Here is a 27,704-nt window from a genome sequence, read left to right as displayed (position 1 = left end):
GCTTTCTGCTGAGAAATTCAGAGGTTGATGTTCACCAAAACTGGAAATGAATTTGCCCGCCTATTCTCACTGTGTTCAGACGAACGGACAATATATTTAGTTGTAATAGAGAAAGAGTGAGTCCAGGTTCTAAGTTATACTTTTTTCAAGCAGTCAATTCTTATTAAATTTAGCGGTGAAAAAATTATTGTTTACCATGTCATAAATAAAAGCAGATGGTGAACTATTTACTCTATCATAAATAAAAACAGAAGCAGATGGTGAGAGTGAAACTACTCATATGTAATTTGTTCACATATTATATAAAAGAGATAATACATACATCAGATGCATAAAATAATTATTAGTCCTAGTGGAGATGCCATTTGAGAAAGAGCAACATCGCAACTCCCGTAGCAAGACAATGCATGTTGAATTTGTGTTTAGTTAATTTTTAAGGGAAATTATAAATTACACCAACTTTGACCAATTTTGAATTCAATCCCTCAAAGTTTTATTTGTTTTAATCATTTTAATAATCTGGTCTTATATAGTATTTCAAGTTTTCAACTATTCACACCGTGAAGTCCATCTAAAGGAGGGTAAAATTAATGACCAAATTAAATAAAAGCGGAAAAAAATAACTAAATTAAAAATAAATTAAAATTAAACAATCGAAATGGGAAAAAAATTAAATGAAATTAAAAATAAGTTAAAGTAAAAGAGTGTAATTTGTAATTTAATGTTATATTTATTATTGTAATATTTGTTTTTAAAGAAAACTACATGAAGTAGAGGTATTACAAAAAATATTGACATAAATTTAAAAAGAAAACAGCATTTACTTTGCTAAACTTAATTAAAAAATAAAAACCAAAATACTAGTAGCATCCTAGCTAGAAGGTTGGTAGGCAAAGGTGAGTTGGTGGTTGGTAAGGTTGGACCTTTCTCAAGTCTCAACTGCTTTCATCTTCATCTTCTTCTTCTTCTTCTTCATTATCTGCCTTTAATAGAATTTCACATCCAATAAGAAAAGAATAGAACATAGATGGAGCTATATTTAAGAATGATGGAAGAGATAACGTTGTACACGGGTCTATCCCCAACAGCCTTCTTCACCATCGCAGCTCTGATGGTTGTCGTTTATAGAACTGTGTGTGGCATGTTCGTTGCTCCTGAGGATTTCAATAAGCCTCCCACAATCACTGCCTCTGCCTCTGCCACCAACATCAACATCAGCAACAACAGTTTCGGCAACTTGAACTTTAACGATTCCACCAATGAAAAACCTGTTCATTTGGGAGATGTGACTGAACAACAACTCAGAGCTTATGATGGGTCTGACCCCAATAAGCCCATCTTAATGGCCATCAAAGGTCAGATCTATGATGTCTCTACCTCCAAGTATGTACCCCTTTCTCTAATCTCTCTCAATTTTCTTTTTTTAGTTAATAGAGTCCCAACTCAGTAAATAAACCCAATTAGTTGTATTAGGCTCACATTAATTTTTTTTTTTTTTTTTTTTTTGGGTATATACATTGATAGTTGGGGTGGGGTGATTTAAACTGTGAATGGAAACACCAAATAAAGTCTCTTCGTTTAAAGTGAAATGGAGAAGATCCTATTCCAAACTAATTTTGAGATGACTTTTATATGTTGTTTGTAATTGGTTCATAACCAAACCAAATTTTTTGTTAACCTTTACATTCCACAATAGAATAATTCTTAGGATAATTGCTCATTACCCACCTATGATATATAGCCCGTGTACAACTTGACTATGTGTGGTTTAAAAGGTCGGATTTTACCCACTTATGATTAGCTCGGTTAGTTAAATAGGAACTATGAAGGAATTAACATCAACTGGGTAAAGTGCGACTTTTTAAACCATATATAGGCAGTGTGCAAAAGGGCTATATCATAGTTGGGTATATCCCTTAATTTTTTGTCCAATCATTTTGAGCATGGATTTTGTTTTATGATTACTAGGACTAGTGTGTGTGTTTGTTGGTTAGGAACTTCAACAAAAATTTATTCATGTTATCTGTTTCAGTATCATTCATTTATGCTCTTGACATACAACTTTAGAAACTGGATGCTAGTTATATTTAGAAGCTCAGTTGAGGTTTATGTGCAGGATGTTTTATGGTCCTGGTGGGTCATATGCTATGTTTGCTGGAAGAGAAGCCAGCAGAGCCCTAGCCCTTCTTTCTTTTAAGCCTCAAGACATTAATGGAAACCTTGAAGGCCTGGATGCTTCCGAGCTTGAAATTTTACAAGACTGGGAAGATAAATTTGAGGAAAAATATGTCAAAGTTGGTCAGCTTGTCCCTGAACCAATGAGGACTGAGAACACACAAAGTGGAGATAAATTTAAAGAGAGTTAGAACCAGCAAGGAAAAAGAGAAGCTCAATAGAAGCTATATTTGTTGGTCTCAGCAGCTTGCTTCCATTTCCCTGATCTTTTTCATGCTTTGGGGCATATCGCTGAGGTGTTTTATCTTGTAGTGACTTGCTGAGGGGTAGCTGCAACTTAATGAGACTAAGAGGTAATTTGCTAAATATGTGAGACCTCTGAATTCTATTTCTAGGAACCTGGTTTGTAAATATGTTTAAGATATGTTATAGTCAGCATGTCATGCACAATATTTCCCTGTTGAGGAATTTTCTTTTGGACATTAGTAATGCCTGCAAGACTACTATAAGTGTCATAATAGGAGAACAGGCTGAATGAACTCTGACCTACAAGATTTTCCGGGAATCGAAATAGTGCATGGAGTCTCTGCAAGGGATGCTTAATGGGATTGGGTTGTAAGGGAACCTTATTAATCGCTTAGCTTAGCATTGGTTTGTAAATATCCCTTGTTAATCGAACAGGATCATCTATGCTTCCACATCATGCTCTTGAATTTAACTACTATCAGTCTCCGTTTTGCTGTCATCTTCAGTAATAAACATTGATTGAGTTCTAAAGTAGGTAAAGTGCATAGAAATTGCTTATTCTATGGGCACCGTAAAAGTTATAATGTTTGAAAGCATACAGTTACATTATTCTTCTCTGCTGTAGAATTTGGGCAATACTGGCAGGGGAGGGTACTAATTTAATTATCCTTTCATTACTGTCATGGAAGGATTATTTTTCAAATAAACATGCAAAAACAAAGAGTCCTTGGAGCAGGTACTTTCCAGTTAGTTCAAGTTAAATATGTGAAGTTTCTTGTCATTAAATAAGAGATCTCAATTCCAATCCCGCCAATCACCAAAAACCAATTAATGTTTTGGCCTAATGGTAAAAAGTAATCATTGTGAAGCTAAAATAAATAAATTTAAAAAAAAATCTTTTAACTAGTAAAGTTTTTTACAAAAAAAAAAAATAGTTAAATAAAAAAAAACCAATTAGTTATATAAATAAAAAACCAATTATAAAAAAAACCAAGAGTAATCATCATAGAATGGATAATTTAAATTCGGATAAATAAATAAAACTCTTTAGTAAACCATTGATGAATAACAGGCGAAAAACAAAAAAGAAAAGAAAAACAAGACAAGGATAATGTGGCAGCATGGATGCCCTAGGGGATGTAAAAGATACTGGCAACCAATGTATAAGACAATATTTCCACACAAAAAAAAAAAAAGGGTAAAACTCAAGTTCAATGCTCATATAAGGGAAGTTTCTAAGTTTAGAATTCACCAGAAAAAATAGCCAGCACCTCTTACGCCAGGGAAGAAATACATAATTCAAAATCATATATACACAAACACAACCGGTAAATATAATCAGAATTACCAACGAAAACTTCCAGTAACTTCAAAAATAACCTGCCTGAAGAAAATAAGTATATCCAAAAATATTTCCGCCTACAACCTGCCAGTAGGGAATGAGTAGTTTCATGACTTCATCTAACTTTTCTTATGCTTTATGAAGTATAGACATCTCACTCAGCGATTTCACTACCAATATACAAAATTGGTAGAGTCATAAAAGAAGTCACAATACAAAACCCCAGCGTCATTAAAGAGAAATTTTATCAAACCAACTTTTGCAACATTCTAAAAATCCTTAATGTCTATAAACCTAATCTTCAATTTCACATAACATTTAAACAAATCTTACTTTATAGGTATTTAAAAAAAGGGAAATATTAACAAGTATTGTGCACTGCTTGTTAAGGTTTCCTTAATGTAGGTCCTATGTAATAAAAAATGAGATAAATGAAAGAAAAAGACATAAAAGTACTTATAAAGCTAAAAAAATGACATAAAGATGCAAAAAAAGACAAAAAAGTTATCAGAAAAAAGTGACCACGATCATGATGCATCGTTTTGAAAGAAAATAAACTAGCTTAGGTTAAAAGAAATACATTAGCGTATATCCACAGCTAGCAAACTTTGTTCTTTTAAATTGCATTCAGAAAGAGTAGTAATCATTGAGGTGTCCATCACTGGCAACTGGCAAGTAATCATTGTCACACTTTGTAAAATATTTGTGAAATTCAAAATCTCTGCCATAAGTTGTTAAATGAGGGGCATTCAAACTGGCTTTATTTTGATGTCCTGTTTTTTTCATACAAATTATACAATAAGTAAAACAAGGGAAACAATGACTTTCTAAAGAAAAACACGGATTCTAGGTCACCATCTCTCCACATAGGTGAGTAATGATAAATTAGAAAGGAAGACAGTCCAACTAACATTCAAGAAGCACATTAATTTGTGGTATTAATGTATGGTGTCCCACATAGACCAGATGTTTCACAAACACTAGAAATAAAAGAACATTTGAAAATGATTTTCCAGAATTATCTTCCTTGTCTGCATATAGGGAGTTCAAATGGAACAAAAACCTATATCTACAAATTTTACATGCACCGAAACCATTTAAATGAAAATCACATAAAAAGAAACCATTGCATATCTGCTCTCCAAAGAGACAGGGCATTCTACATCCTCATTTTCTTTCTTAAGCAAGCAGTTTATTTCGTGATACAAATATGGCATATCTCATTGCGCCCCCCCCCCCCCCCCCCCCCCCCAATAGCAAACAGCACTTGTCCAGGAGCCCCCAACCTTGAACCCAATTCAACCATCCACAAAACGAAAAACAAAGTGAATAAAATAAGAGCTGTATTGAACATAGCAGTGTATGTAACTTGAAGGGGTTCCTGCCCTATCATTTCAAGTTTAAGGAGTTTCCTTGTAATCCTACAAATGTATAAAACTCGGGGTAGATAGACATTGATTTTCTAATTGAACCTATATACTCACCAAATTTGTGGGAAATGCAAATAGAAGAATGCCATAGAAGATGGGAAATAACAAATATGCAAATAACTATGTAAAGTCAACACAATAAAATAAAGGACCCAGTACTGAACTTTTGAAATTGTTCGAACATATAGTAAAAGTAGCAATACTAGTCAATGAGCACAGAAGTTTTCTAAAAAGGTGGTACAGTTGGTAAGAGCAACAAGTGATCATGATTAGAGTCCTAAAATTCTACGAAAAAAATCATCAAACATATCAGTTCTAAAATTCCTCAATACCAAATTGATCTGGATCTTGGGTCGGTTCAAGTTCAATGTCACTCTGCCCTTGTGCTTGGGTTCAATTACAATTCTGCTTCTTTCTTGGGTGACATTGTTGCAGCTGTACTGGCAACTTCTTCTTCTTAGAATTAGTCTCGTTTTGGTACTCATTAAAATAAGTAGTAGTCTCGTTTTGGTCTTCATCAAATGAAACAGTAGTCTCACTTTGGTACTCGTTAAATTAAGTAGTAGTCTCGTTTTGGTCCTCATCAAATGAAATAGTAATCTCCTTTTGGTAGTCCTCAAAATAAGTGGTAGTCTTGTTTTGGTACTCATCAAAAAAGGCAGTAGTCTCGTTTTGGTCAATCTCGTCTAGATTATTCTTACACAGTTCACAGGCTACATAGGAGGAGGAAGCACCCGAAGGTAACAAAAGCATAGAACCCTCAACGTCAAGGCTGTACTCGTTCATGATCCAGTAACCATCTTGAGGCGAATCATGGTTCTTGTAATAGAACTGCCGCTTGAGGGCAATAGGGTAGCCAGTATTTTCATCATAGATCACCTCAGAGGCTTCATTCCTCCAACAAGTTTCCAACAATGACTGTGCAGCTGATGCAGTAGTGAAGAAATATACACGGTCCGGTGCTGAATCCTCACCCCAAATCATATCCCAAATTTTGTCAGGTTCTTTGACCCTTAACACATCAAATTCCGGTACATGTACAACTTCAACGCCTCCTAAAGACAATGGCTCACCGATAACCTTCGGGTGAAGATAGTAGTAGATCAGCTCATCCTCGTTTGGGCAAAACTTAACACAGGGCAGCATTAATGAAGAAAAAGGAGGGAAATACACCTTCATCGCTTTTAAATCAATGATCTTGCCAAGCAAGAAAACGAATTGAAAATCACAATTTGGCTGCACCAGAAAAATAAGTCCAATGAGAAATCTTGAAAAGCACTATATATATATATAAAAGAATTAGAACTTTGCACCACGAGACGCAAATTCCAAATTCATTTCATTCTTGAAATAATTTAAAGAATGAATCATTCAAGAGCAAGAACTACCTTATATATACACACATACATATATCTTAATTAGACAAAAAGAGGAAGACCCAGAAATTAAAAAAGCATTACATACTCTCTAGTCCTTCAAATTCCCAAATTCTAGAACCCTAGTAAAACCCTAATGCTGCTTCTTTAAAATGCAAGAATAAAAACTAAGGGGTTAACAGATTTGTGAATATCAAAATTCTAAGTACTCAACAGAAGAAAAATTCCCAGTCATTGAAATTGCTCATACATTATTATTAATGACACCCAAAAGCTTGAAGTTGCTTAAATTCTTCAAAGTTCAAACTATTACATTATTTTCAAGTATTTTTCATAGTGTTGCCAACCAAACAAAGCACCCACAAACACAATACAGAACATAAATATATAACTTCCACAAATACAAAAAACTGAAGCGAATAGAAAGAGTAGAGTACATACACATACACTCACTCTTCTACGTGAATACCGAAGCAGATTGAGAGAAAAGCTTTCAGGGAAACTTCACTCTTCTTCACAATTCTTTGATTTCATAGAGATATAGATTGAATTGGCCCGGGAGAAAAGTATTTATAGTAACAGTTTCACCATCACCACGACAATAGTTGAATGACATGTGTGCAAAATAACAGAATCAGTTATTTTGAAAACTTTTTTTTTTTTTTTTTACGGTCAGTGATTTTGAAAATTGATGCAAAAACTTTCAATTTTCATCCATTTTTTTAACAAAATGTTAGAATCGTAACAAATCCTACAACTTTTGCCATAATTTATCCATGCGACAAGTTGTGAGTAATGGAATAAAAATAATAGGTCTATAACTCCACTGCTCTATTCACAACTTGCCACGTGAACAAGTTATGAATTTTGTTACCGTCTTGGTTTTCTTTTTTTAATCAAATCCTTTTTCCTTCTCCTCACAAAAAAAAAAAAAAAAAACAAACAAACAAAACAAAAAACTTGTAGCTTGCTCTAATTTCTTGTCAAAAAAATCTTTTGTGTTTGGGCTACGAGCCTTTGACAGAGTGAAGTCACTTGATCCATCCAGTGAAAAGGTTTAGGCTTTGGATCCAATTTGTGAAGCGAGAGATTATGGACTTATAAGCCCATTTGGTGTGCTGTAGCTTCCACAATAATAATAATAACAATAATAATAATCCTTGCATGATATGGGCCCATTTCATTGTGCTTTTGGGCCCAACCTATGAATCACAAAATATGGGCCTTCAGGCCCATCTCTTGTGGCAATCTCACCTAAATCTCAAGGAAATAAGAGGATTGTTTCATTTCATTAGTGTGCTGACATGACCTCCTCTCCCACCCAAACAAGAAACTAGCAAGTAAACATGAACCTATTTATATTAAACTCTAACATGCAAGAACATGTGTGCATTGAATTCATGTACATTGGTTATGTCAAATATTGCCATCTTTGCAATGAAATTTGTCCACTTTATCTCTATATCTCTGTAGAGAAAATAAAGAATCAACTATATGCATGCAAAACACAAAGCACAACGAGAAGAGAAATTTATGTCAACAATTATGCAACATAATTCGCTAACTCTATTGTATTATGGAGAGAGAGAGAGAGAGAGAGAGATCTTCTATGAAACTATAATAAGGTTATTTTTTTCTTCTCTTTTAAAATATTGGCTTCCTAATTAAATTCAAACACATGAATATATTGAATTTTATTGTCATTAAAAAAGATACCAACACTAATGTTTGTGCTTTATTGGTTAATTGTGAGAGACCACGCTCTCGGCCCGTTTTGATATTGGGCTAAACCCACGTGAATGGATAGAGTCGTGTTATTTGCCTCTCAAAATGGAAGTTCAACTGATTATGTTTTCCCTTTTATATTAAGAGTTTTACAATGAAGTCGCCACTTATTTAATTATTGGAAAAAAAAATAAGAAAACCATAATTGAAAAATTCATCCTTTTATTAATTCGAAACTGAATTTACATTGATCATAGGAAATGATGAGGACAAGGAAGAGCTCAAGGAAAAATAAGATTAAATATATAAAGATTCAAGAATTGTGGTCTAATTTTGATGTCAGACCTTCTTAGTACCTTTGATAGGTCATTTTAATTATTAGTATTGAGTCTTTTAGGTCGAGAAACTGCTAGATCAGTTTTAATTAAGTTCTATTAGAATAAAGGCAATTTGGTAATTTCTAGAAATCTAGAAAGGGTTGTCCTTGCCGTACTAAAGGCCCATGAGTCTTATTTTATGTTTACGTATTATTAAGTCTTTTATTTCCCAAAAAAAAAAAGTCTTTATTTAATTATTATTAATATTTCTATTCATTCTAAGAATAAATTATTTGGAGTCCAACTCGTACTAGGAAAAGGATAACTATAGCCCCTATATAAAGGCTCTTTTGTAATCATGTTATTTCAAAATTTTTTTTTATTAATAAAATTCAGCAGCTTATTTTAAGCTTTGCTTGTGTGATGCAAACTTCTCGAGGTGTGATGCCAAGGAATCTAGGTGTGATGCTTAGGAAGGCCTACTATTGGGTCCTAAATTTGGTGGATTTTTAGTGTATGGATCTCTGGAAGGAAAATCAGTACCTGGGTTGCCAACTTTAGTCAGCCTTAAAATGTTTACAAACTTGAAACTTGAATGCAGATGCAAAAGTTTTTGGACTCATTTCAAATCCAGTAGGTCATAGCAAAGGTCCTATTCTGCACAACCCTGCTTTTAGACACACAGGATATAATGGAATTTACGTTCCCATGCTGGTCGATGATATCAAGGAATTCTTTAGAACCTATACAGGCACTGACTTCGCAGGTTTCAGGTATGCAGCCACTCTTTCATAAAAAAAAAAAAAGAACAAGAGGCGCATCCCATTGATTGTCTTGTAAGGTTCTTTTGCAACTTGACTCCTCCAAAAAACTTGTTCTAAATAATGTTATCACCTAGAGTATCAGATACTTCTATGATTTACGACGCTACCTGTTCTCCATTCATAACAGGCTCAATATTCTCTTTAGTTTGTGGGTATCAACTGTTACATTAGGCATTTGCTTTCTCAAATATCATGGTGCACACTTTTGCACTGGCCAAATGTATAAACTGTGCTTGTTTGGTACAATGCCAATACTTTTTTCTCTAAATGTAAGGTTTTTTTCCCTTTATTCGATGAAACTTGTAGTGTTGGAATCCCACACAAAGAAGCTGTAGTTGGGTGTTGTGATGAAGTCCATCCACTGGCTAAGGTCAGTAAACTTGGTAATATAAACACTTTTTTTGAACTGCTACCTGAACAAGAGGAAAAAGTTTTAAAAACATTGCTATAGGTTTGTTGACTTTGTTCCTTTAACAACAATCCCTGCATATATTTGCTATATATCAGGCCATATATAATGAAAATTTTTAATGTCAAATAAGTAAACCACTTATGATCCTTTGTTACATTACTGTAATTCCACTAATCCAAGTCTGTCTTGAGCACCAGACAATGGCACAAGACCTGGAATGAAGGTGTATTAGATATATACAACTCAGCTGAGTAATTGGGATTATTAAAATCCAGAAGTTGACATTAACAAATCTTCTATGGAGGCCTAGATATCAGACATTAATAACGATACTTCAGGGTTTCAGCTTCAAGGCACACTACTTTTTTTTATTGCTGTGTTAATTGTAGGATCATGTTTATATAAGCTTCTAAAATTGTGTTATGCTTTCTCAATCAGTCTATAGGAGCTGTAAATACTATAGTCAGGAGGCCTATTGATGGGAAGCAGATTGTAAGGCTTCTATCACTGCAATAGAGGATGCATTAAGATGTACTGTGATAATTGAAGTGTTACTTTCTTGATTATTTAGACGATGGCTGTATGTATCTTTCTAATTCTTTGCATATCATTTAAAGTTGAATGCTACTCGGGCCAGGATTATAAATGTATATTGTTTTGGGGAGAATGGAGTACTTGATTGCTTTGTTTGTTATAGGTTTCATGACCTCTACTTGCTTGTTTTGCAATACCATTAATAATTTGATGTTTTCAAACAGAATTACTAGCAACCTGAAATGGATGATTACTTGATGGACGACCATGTATAATGATAGTATAGGTAAAAGAATAGACTGTTATATCAAGTGGTGTCTAGATAGAATTACTTATGTTTATTTTGTCTGGACAAAGAGACAAGTTGCCAATGGAGAAGCATTACGTACTTCTCCTATAGCTGGGAAACATTTGTATTGGTTGGAGCAGGAGGTGCAGGAAGAGCAATTGCTTTTGGTGCTAAAAGTAGAGGTGCTCAGGTTGTCATATTCAACCAGAATTATGGTAATAAGGCAATATTGTTCTCTCCTTTTTAGTATTACAATTGAAGATTAGCTTTCTTGTCTCTAATCTTGACATTTCTCTTTTGAAAAGAGAGAGCAAAGGTGCTTGCAAAGGCAGTTTCAGGAGAAGCTTTACCATATGAATGCTTAAAAAGATTCTGCCCTTAGGATGGAATGATCCTTGCAAATACTTCTGCTGTTGGAATGGAACCAAATACTGATCAAACTCCTGTCTCAAAGGTTTTCTCTCTCACTCTCTCTGAGCAAATAGGTAATAACTCAGAAGAACACATTGAACAATGTATTGCCTCTTGTCATGCTTCTTTAGGAGACCTTGAGAGCATATGAGCTGGTTTTTAATGCAGTTTATACACCTAGAAATACAAGGCTCTTACAAGAGGCTGTAGAGTTTGGGGCCATCGTAGTGAGTGGAGTGGAGATGTTTATCAGACAGGCCCTAGGCCAATTCAGACTGTTCACCGGTGGCTTAGGTATCAGTCCTCCTCTTATGTCAAACCATTGATTTATTAATTTAACAAAAGGGGCTTTATTTTTTTTAGTAATTTTTACCGATCCATTTACTTTGAAATGGGGACGGTCCATTTTAAGGTTGAAGATATGGTATTTCACAAATCTAAAGGTGAATAAGGTACCAAGTAATTTAAAATAAGATATCATTTCTTATTTGGTAGAATCAAAAAAATTTAATTGATATGGTACCATGTAAACCTTAGATGCATGTAAACTAAATCTTCATCATGAAACAGGCTCTCTTAATTTCAAAGCAAATGGAGAGAATCACTCTCCATAGGTATAACCTTTTTATTCTTCAATGTATTATTGTTGAATTTGTTCACATGCAAGATTCATTTCTTTTGGTTAAATTCTAACAGCAGGAGCATTAATCTTTATTTTGTTTGAACTGCTTTTCAGCTCCAGAAGATTTCATGCGCAAACTTGTTCTAGAACAATTTTGATACTTCTAACCGATCAAGCCAAGAACAAATTTGTTAATATATATACTACTTTGTCACTTCCTCTGCGGTATTGAAGTAATAAATCTGTGAAGATGCACTCTAGCTTAGCTCACATGGTTTGTTTGAGGTTGTCCTACTTGGAGCTCGAACACCGTCATCAGCTTGTCAATCCAAAGGCCCCCCACTCTGATGACGTTGCATGCAAGGACAAGGCTCTTATGATTATAGATAGGATAGGTTGAGACCAAATTATAAATATAGCTTTTTTGGCCATGTGTTTGTTAGAGTTACCAGGTGCTCCAAATTGTGTCACTTTTTTTTTTTTGGGTAATATTTGTTTGATGGAAGTTCAGCTATGTTCCATGAATTTCTTCTCATGATTGTGCAAGACAGGACTAATCCTATTGTTTGTTTAGCACAGTTAGTTTTGAATGAACATATATAGGTAGTACATGTATTTTATTGCTTAAGCCATATATATTGCTTTCTGAAACTAAGCAGTTCACCGACTTGAACTCAACTCTCTATATGCATCACTCTAAACAATGTTACTTAAGGGGATGAGGTTGGTTTTTGCATACATCATGAAAGATTAGCTTTAATGCAGAGTCAAATTGAAACAATCCATGCTTGAATTCTCTCTAGAGGTAGAATGCTTGGACATGTAAACTAGAGTCAATTAAAAGGAATGGATGTGAATACATTCATTTGTGCTCCTTATACTTGCAAATTTCTGTTTCTAGTTTCTCTGTTCAAATTTTTACTGCACTTCATCTGGTGCAGGAAACCCCAAATGCTTAAAAGATGTAAAGCCTCCATCTAATACCAAATTATGCCCACTAACATACTTGGCATCATCAGAAACAAGATAGAGCGCAGCATTAGCTACATCATTGGGTTCACAACTAGTTCCCTCCAAAACACCAGCATTAGTAACCATTTCCACAAGCCGTCGATCATCTACACCAGGAAAAATCTGACTCATTTCATCCATTACAAACTTAGTTGGAATGGCAAATGGTGATATACAATTCACCCGGATTCCATACGTGCATAGCTCTGCAGCCACAGACTTAACAATGGCTATAACAGCAGATTTGGACACAGAATATGTGTGCTGTGCTAACCCACCCATTAGTCCTGTAACACTAGCTGTGCAGAGAATTGATCCAGTTTGACGTGGGATCATCACACGTGATGCATGTTTGATCCCAGCCATGACTCCCCGCACATTGATGTCCATGATTTTATCAAAAACTGCCAGATCAAGGTCCACAATGCTTGGGGGAGTTTTGCAGGGCACCCCTGCATTGTTGTACATGATATCAAGTTGGTTGTACTTAGAGATGGTAAAATCAACAGCGTTGGATATGTCAGACTCTTTAGTGACATCACAGGCAACAAAAGTAGCATTGGTTCCAAGCTCTTTTGCAGTGTGTTGGCCAAGTTGATGTTGGATATCAGCAATAACAACTTTAGCGCCATTGTTGATAAATTTTGCTGCAGTTGCCTTTCCTATGCCACTTGCTCCTCCAGTTATCAATGCTACCTTGCCTTCTAGCTTGCTATGTTATAACATAAGAAAGGGTTTTAAGCATCAAACCAAAACGATCCCAACTTGGGTGGATTCATTAATCAAAGAAAGTTGGAAAATTTCATGGTCCAACATATACCATTTGATCACATTCACAAATTCTGGATTTTTTTGAGAATGTTTGGTTAGCATAATGATGCAAGAACGTTGACCCATGTATTTTGGGAGAGTGCAATCAATGAGAATCTTGGCCAATCACATGAGATTAAGCTCACTTTCATGTGATTTAAGTGTGTACTTGTTTATCTCTTTGTTTAGCTAAGCCTAGAGATTATTAGTATGGTTGTCAGGCCACTTGGCCCTTAGGCGTGTTTTCATAATTATTTTGTAAAAAAAAATCAAATATGAAAAAAAAAAATCACTTGTGAATTTAAGCTTCTTCATTAGTGGATTCTAGGTTTTATACTGGTTGTAGAGGTTAGATACAACCTGATCCCTCCAGGTCAAAATGTCTCATTTTTTTCTTTTAGACTAGCCATTGTTTATGCCTAATAAGCATCTTTGACTATAGGAATGGCAGTGGATACACAACTGCTTGATTAAGGCTGCCTCTAACAACCCCTATTCACAGATGACAAATTTCTTACAGAAATACCATTATTTTATTCAACACAACAAACAATGAATACGGAAAAAGTGCAGGTTATAATTGTATCTTTGGAAGGTCTGTGCAGATACCCAGTAATGTGGCAACTCTAGGCACTAACAAACAAATATAAAACATAAAAATAAATAAATAAATAAATAAGAGGTAGACCTTTTATTGTATCATTTAACTAATATAGGTAGACCTTTTATTGTATCATTCTCAACACAAAAAAAAAAACTAATATAGGTATTACTATACCACCATCCATGAAAGTTCCTAGCATATAATAATATTTTATAGCTTATTATTGGATCAGCATGTACATCTTATGTGGTCATATCAAAAAAAAAAAGAAAGAAAGAAAGAAAGAAAGAAATATCCAAGGTAAGAAAAGTAAATTTGAATATAAATATATGGTAAAAGTATAGGTAACTTTGACACACCTTCCAGTCTGGGTTGACAGTAACCTGTAGAAGCTCTGAGGAAGCAAAGCTCTTGAAATGGAGACATTTTTGCTGTCAAAACAATAGGAACATATTATGAGCTATATTCACTTCAGCATATATGAAACAAAGCAAACAAAACTAAATTTCATTAATTAAGGGGCTAATTTAAATGGGGTGCACCCATATTGATCAATTTTGAAATGGCCAGCATTTATGCCATTTCAGTAACCCATAATTGAGAAATGAGTCCTCCATTCACATGGAAAAGACATGGGTCAAAATGGGACTTGAAATCAAATCTGCCTAGTTGTTAATTGCCCAGGAAGAAGATGATGCCCCTTAAGCTCTTTAAATCCCAAAAAAAAGATTCGGTTGAAGGAGAAAGAAACAAAAGCTGAAACTTCAAGTACTTCTTTCCGAGGATCAACATAGAAAAAGTAAACACAAAGAGAAACCAGCCTTAGGCCATACCTTAACATACTTTCTTGCAGAAAGATTGTATTTTGAGCTTTCAGCTTGGCTCACCAGACAAGTACAAGGTTTGAGAAAGAGAGAGAGAGAGCTTTAAAATAGATAGCAACGTGCCACAGTCCCACCAAAATGTGGACAGAAAAACACCCTTCCAAGTTGCAACTTCTTGGATTGGACCATAAGACAAAATATTAAAAACCAAAAGTTTTGAGGGGTAATTTTGGCAGGTCAACCAAAGCCAGTGTAATGTTGTTTGTCAGTTTGTGCAACAATAGTATCAATTATCAAAGCCAAGCACACTGATGAGCTTTGACCAACCAGCACACCTACTATCTAAGATTAAGGTTGATTAGGGACTAGTCAAGGCTTAATAGGTATAAAAGGTCGTACTTACCAATAAATGAAATCTATCTGAATGAGATGGAAAACATTCTCCTTCCAAATTTTTGAAAGGTTAATAAGGAATCTCCCGGACTCAGTAAAGAAGGAAATTTAAAGGCTGCCGATTGCTCATTTAAGTCCTGCTTTGTTTTTTAGTATGTTTTCTTGTTTTAAAATGTGAAATCTGATATGAGAAAGTGGTTGTATTCCTGTAATCTTGTGTTTTTGTAGTTTTTAGTCCTGCTAGTTCTTTGTAACCTGATATACAATCAGGTCTCTTTTGTTTTGAATATAATGCTTGTTGATTCAATAAAGATATATGTTCTGCTACAGCAACTTGCCAAGTAACTGCTATGAAAGTTGCATCTCTTATACACTGGAATTTCTCTGCATACTGTGTATCCAAATTACATCATTAATTGTTTCTCAAAATAAAAAATTACATCATTATCTGTAACCTGATACCCATCATTAATTGTTTCGCGCAAGTTTTTGGCCCATTTTGTAGCCCATTGTGAATCTTGTGCATAGGATATAAAAATAAAATAAAAAAAGTTATTTTGGTGATTAGGGTTTCTGTGGTTGTTTTTTAGAGAGTGAAAAACTGTAGCCGCACTTTATATTTTTTCCTTAATAATAGTGAAATCTCTGCAACTCCGTGGACGTAGGCAAATTGCCGAACCACGTAAATACTGTATTGTGCATGTGATTATTTTTTTCTTTGGCCGTGCGTTTTCTCTATTTGTGTTTCTCACAGGTTGGGAATTTCCTGTTAATTCCCTGCACCATAAAGGGAGCAAAGGTCAACTCTAAGCAAGGCTTGGATTGAAACGAAAAAACTAATCTTCTAGTTTTGATAATAATAAATATTACTAGTCTTTAGGTTTTTTTTTTTTTTTTTTTTTAAGTTATTGGCTAAGCTATTAAAGTGTTAATCAGCAAAGGAAAAGGGGTAGCTATAATCAACATTAGCATTCCTCATAAATAAAAAAAGGTCTCAATGGCATAATCAACATTAGCCATATCTCTTTTCTCCATTCAATTTTTCATTTAAAAAACGACATGTAGTTGTTGTATTATCCAACAAGCTCTTACAGCTTACAAGTATGTATATGATAAGCTGTAGTGATGACTATTGTTTGTTTTGTGATTGGTCTGGTCAGGTCTGCTAGGGTTGAAACGTTTTTGTTATATGCTCCATTAATTTCCATGGCTTCTTGGGAAGGCGTTGATCAAACTCGTCTTCTTCTTATTACTCCTGCTAATTAGTTACCACTGGATTCCATGGCTCAGCAAGTGTTCTGTTTACTTGTACCTAATAAAAGCTCAGATGCAGCATTTGCATAATAGCAAATTGCCTGGCTTTTTCCAGTTTCTTTTTTTTTTTTTTTTTGGCTGCAGCAATGGAAAAAATAAAACTGATAAGTTCTTATTACTTTTATTTGATTTGTACATTAATAAGTAAACCCAATTCTTTCCTTAAATGGAAATTGAATACAAGAGAAGTACGAGAACATTGTGCTTTCTCCATTTTTAATTCTGTATGTGAATGTCCTATAATTGGCTTTTGATTGCTACAAATTCCCTGTTCAGAAACTCTCAGACTCTGCATTACAAAACAATAAATCATAGCAATATACTATAAAATAATCAGAACTCGATATAGATACTACTAGTTGGTAATGAAAATAGCATTATTAACTGAGTTCACCAAAATAAGAACCAATTCGAAGTCAACTCTTTACGTGAGAACAAAGCCATTGATCTCAGCGTTCCAAATAATACAATAGAAAGTATAACGAGTAAAACTTTGCTAAAAAATAAGAGCTTTAAAAAATCAAGCCCTCAAAGTGACCAACTCTGATTTTGAGAGAGGTGAAATCTCAGTGTTTCTATAATACAAGAGAAAGTATAGTAAAATTTTGCTATAAAAAATAGCAGGAAGAAATCAGCCCTCAAAATGACCAGCTCTGATTTGGAGAGAGGTGAAAAAATCTTGAAAAGCACTATATATATATATATATATAAAAGAATTAGTACTTTGCACCACAAGACCCAAATTCCAAATTCATTTCATTCTTGAAATAATTTAAAGAATTCAAGAGCAAGAACTACCTTATATATATCTTAATTAGACAAACAGAGGAAGACCCACAAATTAAAAAAGCATTACATACTCTCTAGTCCTTCAAATTCCCAAATTCTAGAACCCTAGTAAAACCCTAATGCTGCTTCTTTAGAATGCAAGAATAAAAACTAAGGGGTTAACAGAATTTTTTTTTTTTTAGTAAACAAATTGTGCCAAAGTTAGTGTCTCCGGCATTACTCTTTTCCTTATCCTCAAAAAACAAAAAACTTAAAGATTGCTCTAACTTCTTGTCAAAAAAATCTTATAGCTTGTTTGGGCTACGAGCCTATGACAGTGTGAAGTCACTTGATTCTTGTAGTGAAAAGGTTTAGGCTTTGGACCCAATTGGTGAAGCGAGAGATTATGGACTTATAAGCCCATTTGGTGTGCTGTAGCTTCCAAAATAATAATAATAATAATCATCCTTGCCTGATATGGACCCATTTCATTGTGCTTTTGGGCCCAACCTATGAAGCACAAAATAATGGGCCTGCAGGCCCATCTCGTGTGGCAATGAGTCTCACCCATATCTCTAGGAAATTAGAGGATTGTTTCATTTCATTAGTGTGCTGACATGACCTCCTCTCCCACCCAAACAAGAAATTAGCAAGTAAACATGAACCTATTTATATTAAACACTAATATGCAAGAACATATGCGCATTGAATTTCATGTAGTACATTGGTCATGTCAAATATTGCCACTTTTGCAATGAAATTTATCCACTTTACCTCTATATCTCTGTAGAGAAAATAAAGATGCATGCAAAATACAAAGCAGAATGAGAAGAGAAATTTATGTCAACAATTATGATTTGCAACATAATTCGCCTAACTCTATTTTGAGAGAGAGAGAGAGAGAGAGTTCTTCCATGAAACTATAATAAGGTTGTTTTTTTCTTCTTCTCTTTTAATAGATAGCACAGGATTTGAAACTTATGAAACTATTGATTTTCTAATTAAATTCAAACACATGAATATATTGAATTTTATTGTCATCAAAAAAGATACTAACAACAACACTAACGTTTGTGCTTTATTGGTTAATTGTGAGAGATCGCGCCCCCGGCCCATTTTGGTATTGGACCAAACCCACGTGAATAGATAGAGTCTTGTTATTTTTCTCTCAAAATGGAGGTTCGATTAATTATATTCTCCCTTTTATATTAAGCGCTTTACAATGGAGTCACCACTTATTTAATTATTAGAAAAAAAAATAAGAAAACCATAATAGAAAATTTTCATCATTTTATTAATTTGAAATGAAATTTACATTAATCATAGGAAATTACATGGTTTTAGTCCTAAATACAATTTAAGATAAAGTACATGACTTTGTTTCCTAGTTACAATCTAGAAATTAAAAATTACATAGATAAGTATTGATCTATTAATCCTTGATCTAAGTTTGGAGGCTATGTTACAAGGTGGGAAGGTGTTAAACACCCACCTTACCTAGTGAAATCGGTCTTCTAGATTATAGTGGCCAAAACATTCATATCATATCATCCAATATGTTATCAATCAATTTACATGTTGAATTTAATGTATGCATGTGATAAACCCTAATTCTATTTATTAATCATTGCTTTTGAATTGAAAAATAAATTCTAGTAAATGTGCGTGAATGGTGATATCCTAGATTCAAGGATTTGAGAGAATTATAAAAATAACATATTTTTCATATTTTGGATGTGGATTTAAGATCAAAGCTAGTGTCATGCATGAACATGTGATGAACAACCAAGAACATATGAAGAACGCATATGAATATTTAAGAATATCAAGAACATTCAAACATATTCAAGGAATTTAAATAATCACTAGCATGCTTTAATCTTAAATTCTCATCATAGCAATATAAAAAAGCAAGTTAGGGAAAGGGATGCAAGATCCACACGGTGGAGGAGGAGGCTCTTGGTAAAGGTCTTAAGGGTGGAGTAGAAAAGAATAACTAGGAGAGGGAGAGTTAGTCTCACTCAATACCTTGAATCTTAGAAAGACCAAGATATAACAAGACTGCTCTACTTCACTAGTACTCCAAAAGGGAAAAAAGAGGGTGTTTATGTGTGTTCTAGAATGGAGGAGAGTGGGGGTTTATATAGTAGTGGTGGAGAAAATATGAATAAAAGGACATTTAATTAGGGTTGACAAAGGATCAAAAAGAAGCATGAACCTAGACCCTATTTCAGTATTTAAAGAAATTTGGTGCATTAAATTTAGTAGTTGGTGGGATTGATGAGTAAGAAAAATGTCTAAAATCCCGGGTTTTTCCCGTAACTCCTGTAACAGCTTTTAGAGCTAACTTCGAAAAATCATATATTTCTCAATTCTAATCGAAATAGCCTCATTCTTGTGCTCAAATTGAAGCCCCAAATGTCTAATTTCTTTCAAAGTTAACCTCACTAACAAATTCAAAATATTCTGAGAGATATCAACGAAATGGTGAGTAGAGATCATTTGTTGGAAAATAGTTTCAGCATAATTAACATTAATAGGCCTCAAATTACTTTCCAATTAACATTAATAGGCCTCAATTACTTTAATTTTAGAATTAATCAGTCCCAAATTTACCCCAATTAAAAAAGATAATTACAAAAATTACTCATTAAATAATTAATATTTGATTATCTTATTAATTAAGTGTGTGCAACCTTACCGTAAGATGTAGTCCTAGTCAATCAAATTATGACACATCATTAACTTCAAATTGATTATAATTATAACCAATTAGAATCAATTTTTCATAATCACATATAGTCGAACCAATTTGTGATAGTGCACCTTGTCCATTAAAACTCAATTTGATTATAACTTTCAATCTGATGATCCGATTAAGGCCCAAGACCAATCAATTTAATCGTTGCAACATCAAGATCACTTTGAAAATATGAAATTAAGGATTTAGTGGCCACAATTAAGATACCTATTTCCAAGGTAAAATTACTTTTTTACCCTCCATGTGAGGTTAAATGCAAGTTACAAAATGGAGTCTCAACATTAATGCAATGAGTAGCTTAAATTAATTTTTGCGAGATATATATATATATATATATATATATATATATATATATATATATATATATATATATATATATATATATATATTGAACTTCTTGCAGATAGATAAATAGATAGTGGAGGTGGTGGATGGATTGAGATCGAATGCAATACTTAGGGAATTACACATAATGCAATAACTCTCAATGGTTGAGATTGAAAGTTGAAACAAGCAACTTTATATCTCAACAATTGAATAAAAAAAAAACTTAAAGAGAAGTAAAAAATAGAAAGGTGAAAAACCTTTGTGAGAGGGTAGAGAGGTATTGCATCAAGTGCAATACCTATCGCATTTGATCTCAATCTGTAATGGATATGGGATTCAAACCATGGATATGAACACCACAAAAATATTGTATTAAGTCTTATCATTTTATTAATAGACATAATTTTTCTCTAAACGGTTTGGAGGAATATCCTCCAACCCATTGCATGAATCATCATAAAACCATTCATATGTATTATTAAATTTAAATAAGTCAAATGACTCATCAAATAAATCATGTAACCAATGGCAAAGTCAGGATTCAGTTTAGGAGGAGGCAAGATCAAAAGACAATAATAATAATAATAATAATAATAATAATAATAATGGTAATTGTTGTAAAAAATCTATTAAAATTTAAACAACTGTAAAATAAATAAACAACTGCAAAATAACTAATTCATAGTTACTAACAATTAAAGTAAGAGATTAATTTTTATATATACACAAATTTTAGACATCTAATTTGATTCCAAGTAATAATTTGAGAAAATAAATTTCCAACTTTCATTCTCTATTTTTCTAATTATTTAAATTTTCGATTTATGGTAAAAACTCAAAATTTGAAACTATGAAAAAATAAGAGATAGAGGTGAAAAAAATAGTGGATGCTTTTTACTACTTTAGTACCACAACATTATATTATTATTATTATTATTATTATTATTATTATGTGTAAAGTTTGAGTACCCCGTGCATTAGCTGAAGTGAAAGAATGGAATTTCGAAAAAAAAAAAAAAAAAAAAAAAAAAAAAAAAAAAAAAAAACTCTTGAATATTGGTTTGAGTTCCTCGTGTTGTAGCTGAAGTGAAAGAAAGGGATTTGGATAAGTGAAAAAATAAATAAATAAAAAAATAATATTGGTCAAAGTGCACACACAGGCTTTAACTTGGTGATTGTTGGTGGTCATTTATTTCAGTGTTAGGCTAATTGATAAAAGTGGGAGTAATTCGTCCCCGTGTTGTAGCTGAAGTGAAAGAATGGAATTTGGATAAGTAAAATAAAAAATAAAAATAAAAACCTTGAATATTGTTTTGAGTTGCCCGTGCTGTAGCTGAAGTGAAAGAAAGGAATTTGGATAAGTGAAGGAAAAAAAAAATTTTGAATATTGGTTTGAGTTCCTCGTGCTATAGCTGAAGTGAAAGAAAGGAATTTGGATAAGTTAAAAAAAAAAAAAAAAAAAAAAAAAAAAAAAAAAAAAAAAAAAACCCTTGAATATTGGTCAAAGTGCACCGGCTTTAACTTAAAAATATTATTTTGATGTTAGGGTAATTGATAAAAGTGGGCGTAATTCTTTTAGTAACACCCTAAAATTTCATAATATTTTTTTATAATAAATTAAAATGTTAGTATGTTGTAGGTCAAAATAAAATAAAGTAAATTATTCTAAAATCCATCCCAACTAAAAACACGAGTATTGTAATAACATTGCAAAATTTTGTTGTATTTCTAGACTTATTAGATGATAAATGTGTTTATTTATTTATTTATTTTTCATGTTATGGTATAGTCTATGTACAAAGAAAATATTTCTTTATTTTACTATTTTAGCGGTTAGAGGAGCAAAGAACTACTCTAATAGAACTATATATATACATATGTATTTATGTTAAATGAACTATACAACGGGTTTTTTTTGGGTGGGGTTAGGGGGGCAGGTGCCCCTCCTCGCCCCCTCTGGCTCTGCCCCTGCATGTAACTAATAGTTTATGGGGATGGTTTTAGCAATTTTCATATAGCGGGTTGGAAGAATTTTCTTTCAAACCAATTTGAAAGTAAACTTAACCCCTCAATTAATAGATCTAGGTCCATTATTTGACCACATAGAACTATACCCTTGAACAGTATAAATGGATTAATTTTGACACAATAAATTTTGACATTATAAATTTTGATTCGCATTTCTATGTGTAAAAATAATTATATATAATTTTCTTTGGTTTGAAACATGGATATTCATACTAGTTCCTAGTAGGAGTTTGCATGGATTGAGTTGGATTGAGTTTGACGTTTTTCAACTTAACCCAACCTTATCGGGTTGAGAAATTCATAACCCAATCCAACCCATCACATGTGTATAAATCAACCCAACCCGACCTAGTTAGGTTGAGAAATTCTCAACCCATCCCACGTGAATTGAGTTGGGTTAAGTTGGACCAGAGGGTTGTGCATATACATGCAAGCCTGCAAGACTAATTTGTAGGAACTGGGAAGTATTATATACAGAGTAGAAGCTGAGCGAACTCTGACCTAGAAGATCGCTGGGATAGAAGAAGTGCATGGAGTCTCCGCAAGGGGTGCTCAATGAGAATGGGTTGTAAACTTGTAATTGGTTATTGGGAACCTTGTTAAATCCCGTAGATTCCATTCATGATTTGTAATCCCTTGTTAAAGTTCCAATGGTTGAAAGCAATTGAGACATTATCTGTCCCTTTATTGCTGTCGCGAAAGGATTTCTATTCAAATTAAACATGCAAAAACTTGTTAACTAAAGTAGGTTGACAAGTCCAACGATTCAATTAATAGATTTCAGAGTTACTATTGCCAAATGCTATGTGACATGCTAGATCTCACCATAGGAATATCGTTCATTACATTTAGTCCTTTCCAATACAGGAGTCCTTGAAGCAATAGGAGAACCATATAATAATAAGGATAAGCTATAGAAGGAGAAGTCGAATGTGTGCAATATTGAGAATGTAGGGTGAGAGCTTATTTGAAATGAATTACATCAAACTCTTTAATTTATCTTCTAAAAAAAAAAACACATTTGAAATTATGTGGGTAGTTTCAAGTTAGCTCAATTAGTTAAGTCTCTTGTTATTGAAGAAAAGTAGTGTCATTCTCATCTATATCAAAAATCAGTTAGTGTCTTAATTTAATTAATGGTAAAGAGTAATCATTATGAAGGTAATAAAAAAATCTCCTCTTTCAAATTTTTAACTAGTAAAGCTTCTTGTTGTTAAATAAAGATTTTGGTTCAAATCCCACCTATAAACCAAATCACTAATTAGTATTTCGGTTTAATGATTAAGAGTAATTATCGTAAAATAAATACCATAAATTCAAATTAAAAATATATATTTAAATAAACTATAGACAATATCCTAGGAGATGTAATAGATATGATTTGTTAAACATTACATGCAACCAACGTATTTCCAGAAAAGTTTTACTATAAAACTTACGTACAATATCCTTAAGTAAAATACTCATAAGGAAACTTTACTGGTATAGGATCAACCAGAAAAAATTACCAGCTTTTAACACCCCTTACGACAAAGAAGAAATACATAATTCAAAATCATAATATCATATACGCAACAGATCTAATACATATAACGTACAGTCAGAATTGCCGACTTAAATTTCCCTAACTTCTATTCCCTCCCACACCACAAAATGAATATATAATTCAGGGGCACCCATTTCTGGCAGAAGAAAATAAGTACATCCAAATTAACACAAACAAATTGCCTAGCTACAACCCACATCTTAAAAGCTAAAGAGTCGTATCAAAAGTCAGCAAAACAAAATCCCAGTGTTATTATAGAGAAATTTTATCAAACCCACTTTTGCAACACTCTATAAAACACTAATGTCAATACCATCATTAACCTAATCTTCAATTTCACAAAACATTTAAACACATCTTACTTTATAAGCATTCAAAAAATACCCAGAACAAAACTTTAGTGTGTGTATATATATATATATATATTAAACCATGATGCATCCTATTGAAGGAAAATAAACTAGCTTAGGTTAATAGAATAACTTTAGTATATCCACGTACGGCTAGCAAAATTTGCTCTTTTCAATTGCAGTACTCAGAAAATTTAGTAGCTCAAGCCTAAAAATATTGAGGTGTCCATCACATCACCGGCAAGTAATCATTCTCTCACTTTGTAATAAATTTGTGAAATTCAAAGATGACAAAATCTCTGCCAATAAGTTGTAAATGAGGGACATGCAAACTGGCTTTTTTTTTTTTTTTTTTTTTATGTCCTGTTTTCCTCATACACTAAGCAAAGCAAGGGAAACAATGACTTTCTAAAGCAAAACACGGATTCTAGGTCACCATATCTCCATATAGGTGAGTTTAGATAAATTAGAAAGAAAAAGTCTAAATGACATACAAGAAGCATATTAATTGGTGGTACCAGTGTACCATATAGAACAGATATGATTTACATGCACTAGATATGAATCGAGAAAGAACATTTGAAAATGATTTTCCAGAAGCATCTCAATATATATCTTCTTCATATGTATATAGGAAGTTCAAATGGAACAAAAGCCTATAACTAAAAATTTTATATGCACTGAAACCATTTCTAATGAAAACTCACATTGAAAGAAATCATTGCATAGCTTACCCTCAGGCCTCAGCAATTTGCTCAAAGGTACAGAGGGTTCTACATCATCATTTGCTTCATTAAGCAAGCAGTTTCTCTCATGACACAAAATATGACATGTCTCATAGGGGTCCTCCAGAAGATCAAGCAGCTCTTGTCCAAAAAGCCCCCAACCTTGAGCACCCAATTCAACAATCCACAAAACAAAGACACAGTGTACTGAAATTTTTAGAAAATATAGTCAAAGTAGTAGTACTAGTAAAATGAGCTCAGAAGTTGTTCAAAGAAGTGGTGAAGTGATCATGATTAGAGAGACCTAAAATACAATGAAAAAAATCATCAAACATATATCAGTTCCGAAATTCAGATTCCTCAATACCAAATTGATCTTGGGTTGGTTCAAGTGCAATGTCACTCTGCCCTCGTGCTTGGGTTTGATTCCAATTCCGCTTCTTCCTTGGGTGACATTGTTGCAGCTGTACTGGCAACATTCTTCTTATTAGTAGCCTTATTTTGGTCATTCTCATCTAGATAATTCTTACACAGTTTGAAGGCTACATAGGAGGAGGAGGAGGGAGGCAACAAGAGCTTTGAACCCGCAATTTTAAGGCTGTACAAATTCATGATCCAGCAACCATCCTGAGGTGACTCGCGGTTCTCGTAACAAAACTGACACTTCTTGGCAATAGGGTGGTCAGTATCTTCATCATAGATCACCTTCGAGGCTTCAGGCCTCCAACAAGATTCCAACAATGACTGTGCAGCAGATTCAGTGGTAAAGAAATATACAGAGTCTTTATCACCCTTACACCAAATCATATTACAAATTTTTTCAGGCTCTTTCACCTTAGAGACATCTAACTCTGGTATGGCTACAGCAAGTGGTTCACCCATTACCTTCGGGTGAAGATAGTGGTGGATGAGCACATTGTCGTCTGGACAAAACACAAAACCAGCTGGCAATGACGAATAAAGAGTAGCAAGAAGGGAACACTCAGACTCAGTCATCCTTCTAAATCAATAATGATCAATTGAAAATCCGAATTTGCCTGCATGTACCTCAAAAACCAGTCCAATGAGAAATCTTGAAAATCACAAGCTCCAAATTTGTATCAAACACTGAAAATCCATTATTATAAAATACAAACATGAGATGAAATAGCTATGATAAAAAAAAGAAGATGATTAGTAGTTTGACTTCACACCCACAAGACCCAAACTTCAAATTCATTTCATGGTTGAAATAATTAAAGAAATGAATCATTCAAGAGCAAGAACTACCTTATACTACATATCTTATAATTATTATAACACCCAAAAACTTGTAGTTATTCTTTCTTCTAATGATTGCATTATTATCAAGCATCTCTCATATTGTTGCCAAACAAACCAAGCACCCACCACAATACAATGAGAATATGATAAATTCACAGAAAGAAAGAAAGAAAACTGAAGTGAAGAGAGAGAGAGTATAGTACATACACTACTCTTCAGTTCTAGTACTGTACGTACGTAAATAGCTTTCAGTGAAACTCTCACTCTTCTTTGCTTCAACAATTATGAAAAGAAGGAAACTAACACTGTATGATTTCAAACCATCACTTCCATTCACACCAAACCTCTCTCAACAATCCATAGTCTTATAGAGAGAGAGAGAGAGATTCTTAGGAGAGAAGAACACGCATTGAAGTTTGTAAGAGAACGAGTTAGGGTTAGGATTTTTCGCTTTATTGATTTGAGACTCACTGTAACGGAGCTTGTGTCGGAGGGATTCTTTTTTATGTTTTCAGCTCTTTTTTTTAGGGAGAGAAAGATAGAATTTTCTTTTGTGGGGTTTGGCGGGGAAAACAGTTAGAATATCAGAATTTGGAGGGGTAACCGTTTGTGAAATTGTGGACGTCTGTTACTTTTAATTTTTTACACAGACTCACTACTCACAATTTACTAGTTAAAAAGTTGTAGCTTAATTTATGGTCAAAGATTTTATTTTTTGATATTTTCATGGATTTATTCTATGTAAAAATAATAAAGAAAGATCATATAACCTAGTTGACTAGAAGTTAAGTTGAATAAGTTATGACACTGAAAAACTTTGAAAAAAAAATCAGATTTTTTGGTGAAAATTTCTCAAATAACCTTATTTTTATAACCGTAGTCCATATGTGCACCGCATTTCCTATAAATTATCTCCTGTACCGAAAACAGAATTGGAGAATTTGTGCACAAAACGGTTACCCCTCCAAATTCTGATATTCTAACTGTTTTCCCCGCCAAACCCCACAAAAGAAAATTCTATCTTTCTCTCCCTAAAAAAAAGAGCTGAAAACAAAAAAAAAAGAATCTCTCTGACACAAGCTCTGTTACAGTGAGTCTCAAATCAATAAAGCGAAAAATCCTAACCCTAACTCATTCTTTTACCAACTTCAATGCGTGTTCTTCTCTCCTAAGAATCTCTCTCTCTCTCTCTCTCTCTCTCTCTCTCTCTCTCTCTCTCTCTCTCTCTATAAGACTATGGATTGTTGAGAGAGGTTTGGTGTGAATGGAAGCAATGG

The 27,704-nt window shown here is 33.5% G+C and overlaps 3 protein-coding genes and 1 pseudogene across 3 annotated transcripts; 2 read left to right on the top strand and 2 right to left on the bottom strand.

Annotated features, from left to right (window-relative positions):
• The first annotated feature begins 880 nt into the window (after window positions 1–880).
• On the top strand, window positions 881–2,878 carry LOC142609486 (membrane steroid-binding protein 2-like). Its single transcript, XM_075781078.1, has 2 exons — window positions 881–1,383; window positions 2,117–2,878. Exons 1-2 carry the CDS (start codon window positions 1,028–1,030, stop codon window positions 2,364–2,366), a joined length of 606 nt encoding a protein of 201 aa, XP_075637193.1. The 5' UTR covers window positions 881–1,027; the 3' UTR covers window positions 2,367–2,878.
• Window positions 2,879–5,748: 2,870 nt separating this feature from the next.
• LOC142609070 (protein CUP-SHAPED COTYLEDON 1-like) lies at window positions 5,749–6,372 on the bottom strand. The gene has a single exon (XM_075780705.1). It carries the CDS (start codon window positions 6,370–6,372, stop codon window positions 5,749–5,751), a length of 624 nt encoding a protein of 207 aa, XP_075636820.1.
• A 1,996-nt stretch (window positions 6,373–8,368) lies between these two features.
• Window positions 8,369–12,151, top strand: LOC142609069 (bifunctional 3-dehydroquinate dehydratase/shikimate dehydrogenase, chloroplastic-like; annotated as a pseudogene).
• Window positions 12,152–12,517: 366 nt separating this feature from the next.
• LOC142609768 (secoisolariciresinol dehydrogenase-like) lies at window positions 12,518–15,086 on the bottom strand. The gene is made up of 3 exons (XM_075781478.1): window positions 14,962–15,086; window positions 14,488–14,559; window positions 12,518–13,426 (listed from the first exon to the last, which is right to left on the bottom strand). The coding sequence occupies exons 1-3, from the start codon at window positions 14,967–14,969 to the stop codon at window positions 12,622–12,624; spliced, it is 885 nt and encodes a 294-aa protein (XP_075637593.1). The 5' UTR covers window positions 14,970–15,086; the 3' UTR covers window positions 12,518–12,621.
• Between the last annotated feature and the right edge of the window lie 12,618 nt (window positions 15,087–27,704).

This window comes from Castanea sativa, chromosome 9, assembly GCF_040712315.1.
Source record: "Castanea sativa cultivar Marrone di Chiusa Pesio chromosome 9, ASM4071231v1".
Classification (NCBI taxonomy): domain Eukaryota; kingdom Viridiplantae; phylum Streptophyta; class Magnoliopsida; order Fagales; family Fagaceae; genus Castanea; species Castanea sativa.
This window is presented reverse-complemented; position numbering and strand designations above follow the sequence as displayed.

What these genes read in the sequence shown, in the direction of transcription:
- LOC142609486 (XM_075781078.1), top strand. Translation starts at nt 1,028, where the DNA reads ATGGAGCTATATTTAAGAATGATGGAAGAGATAACGTTGTACACGGGT. An exon ending in TATGATGTCTCTACCTCCAA is followed by an intron (nt 1,384 to 2,116) that starts GTATGTACCCCT and finishes GTTTATGTGCAG; the next exon opens with GATGTTTTATGGTCCTGGTG.
- LOC142609070 (XM_075780705.1), bottom strand. Translation starts at nt 6,372, where the DNA reads ATGAAGGTGTATTTCCCTCCTTTTTCTTCATTAATGCTGCCCTGTGTT.
- LOC142609768 (XM_075781478.1), bottom strand. An exon ending in CTGTCAACCCAGACTGGAAG is followed by an intron (nt 13,427 to 14,487) that starts GTGTGTCAAAGT and finishes GTTATAACATAG; the next exon opens with CAAGCTAGAAGGCAAGGTAG.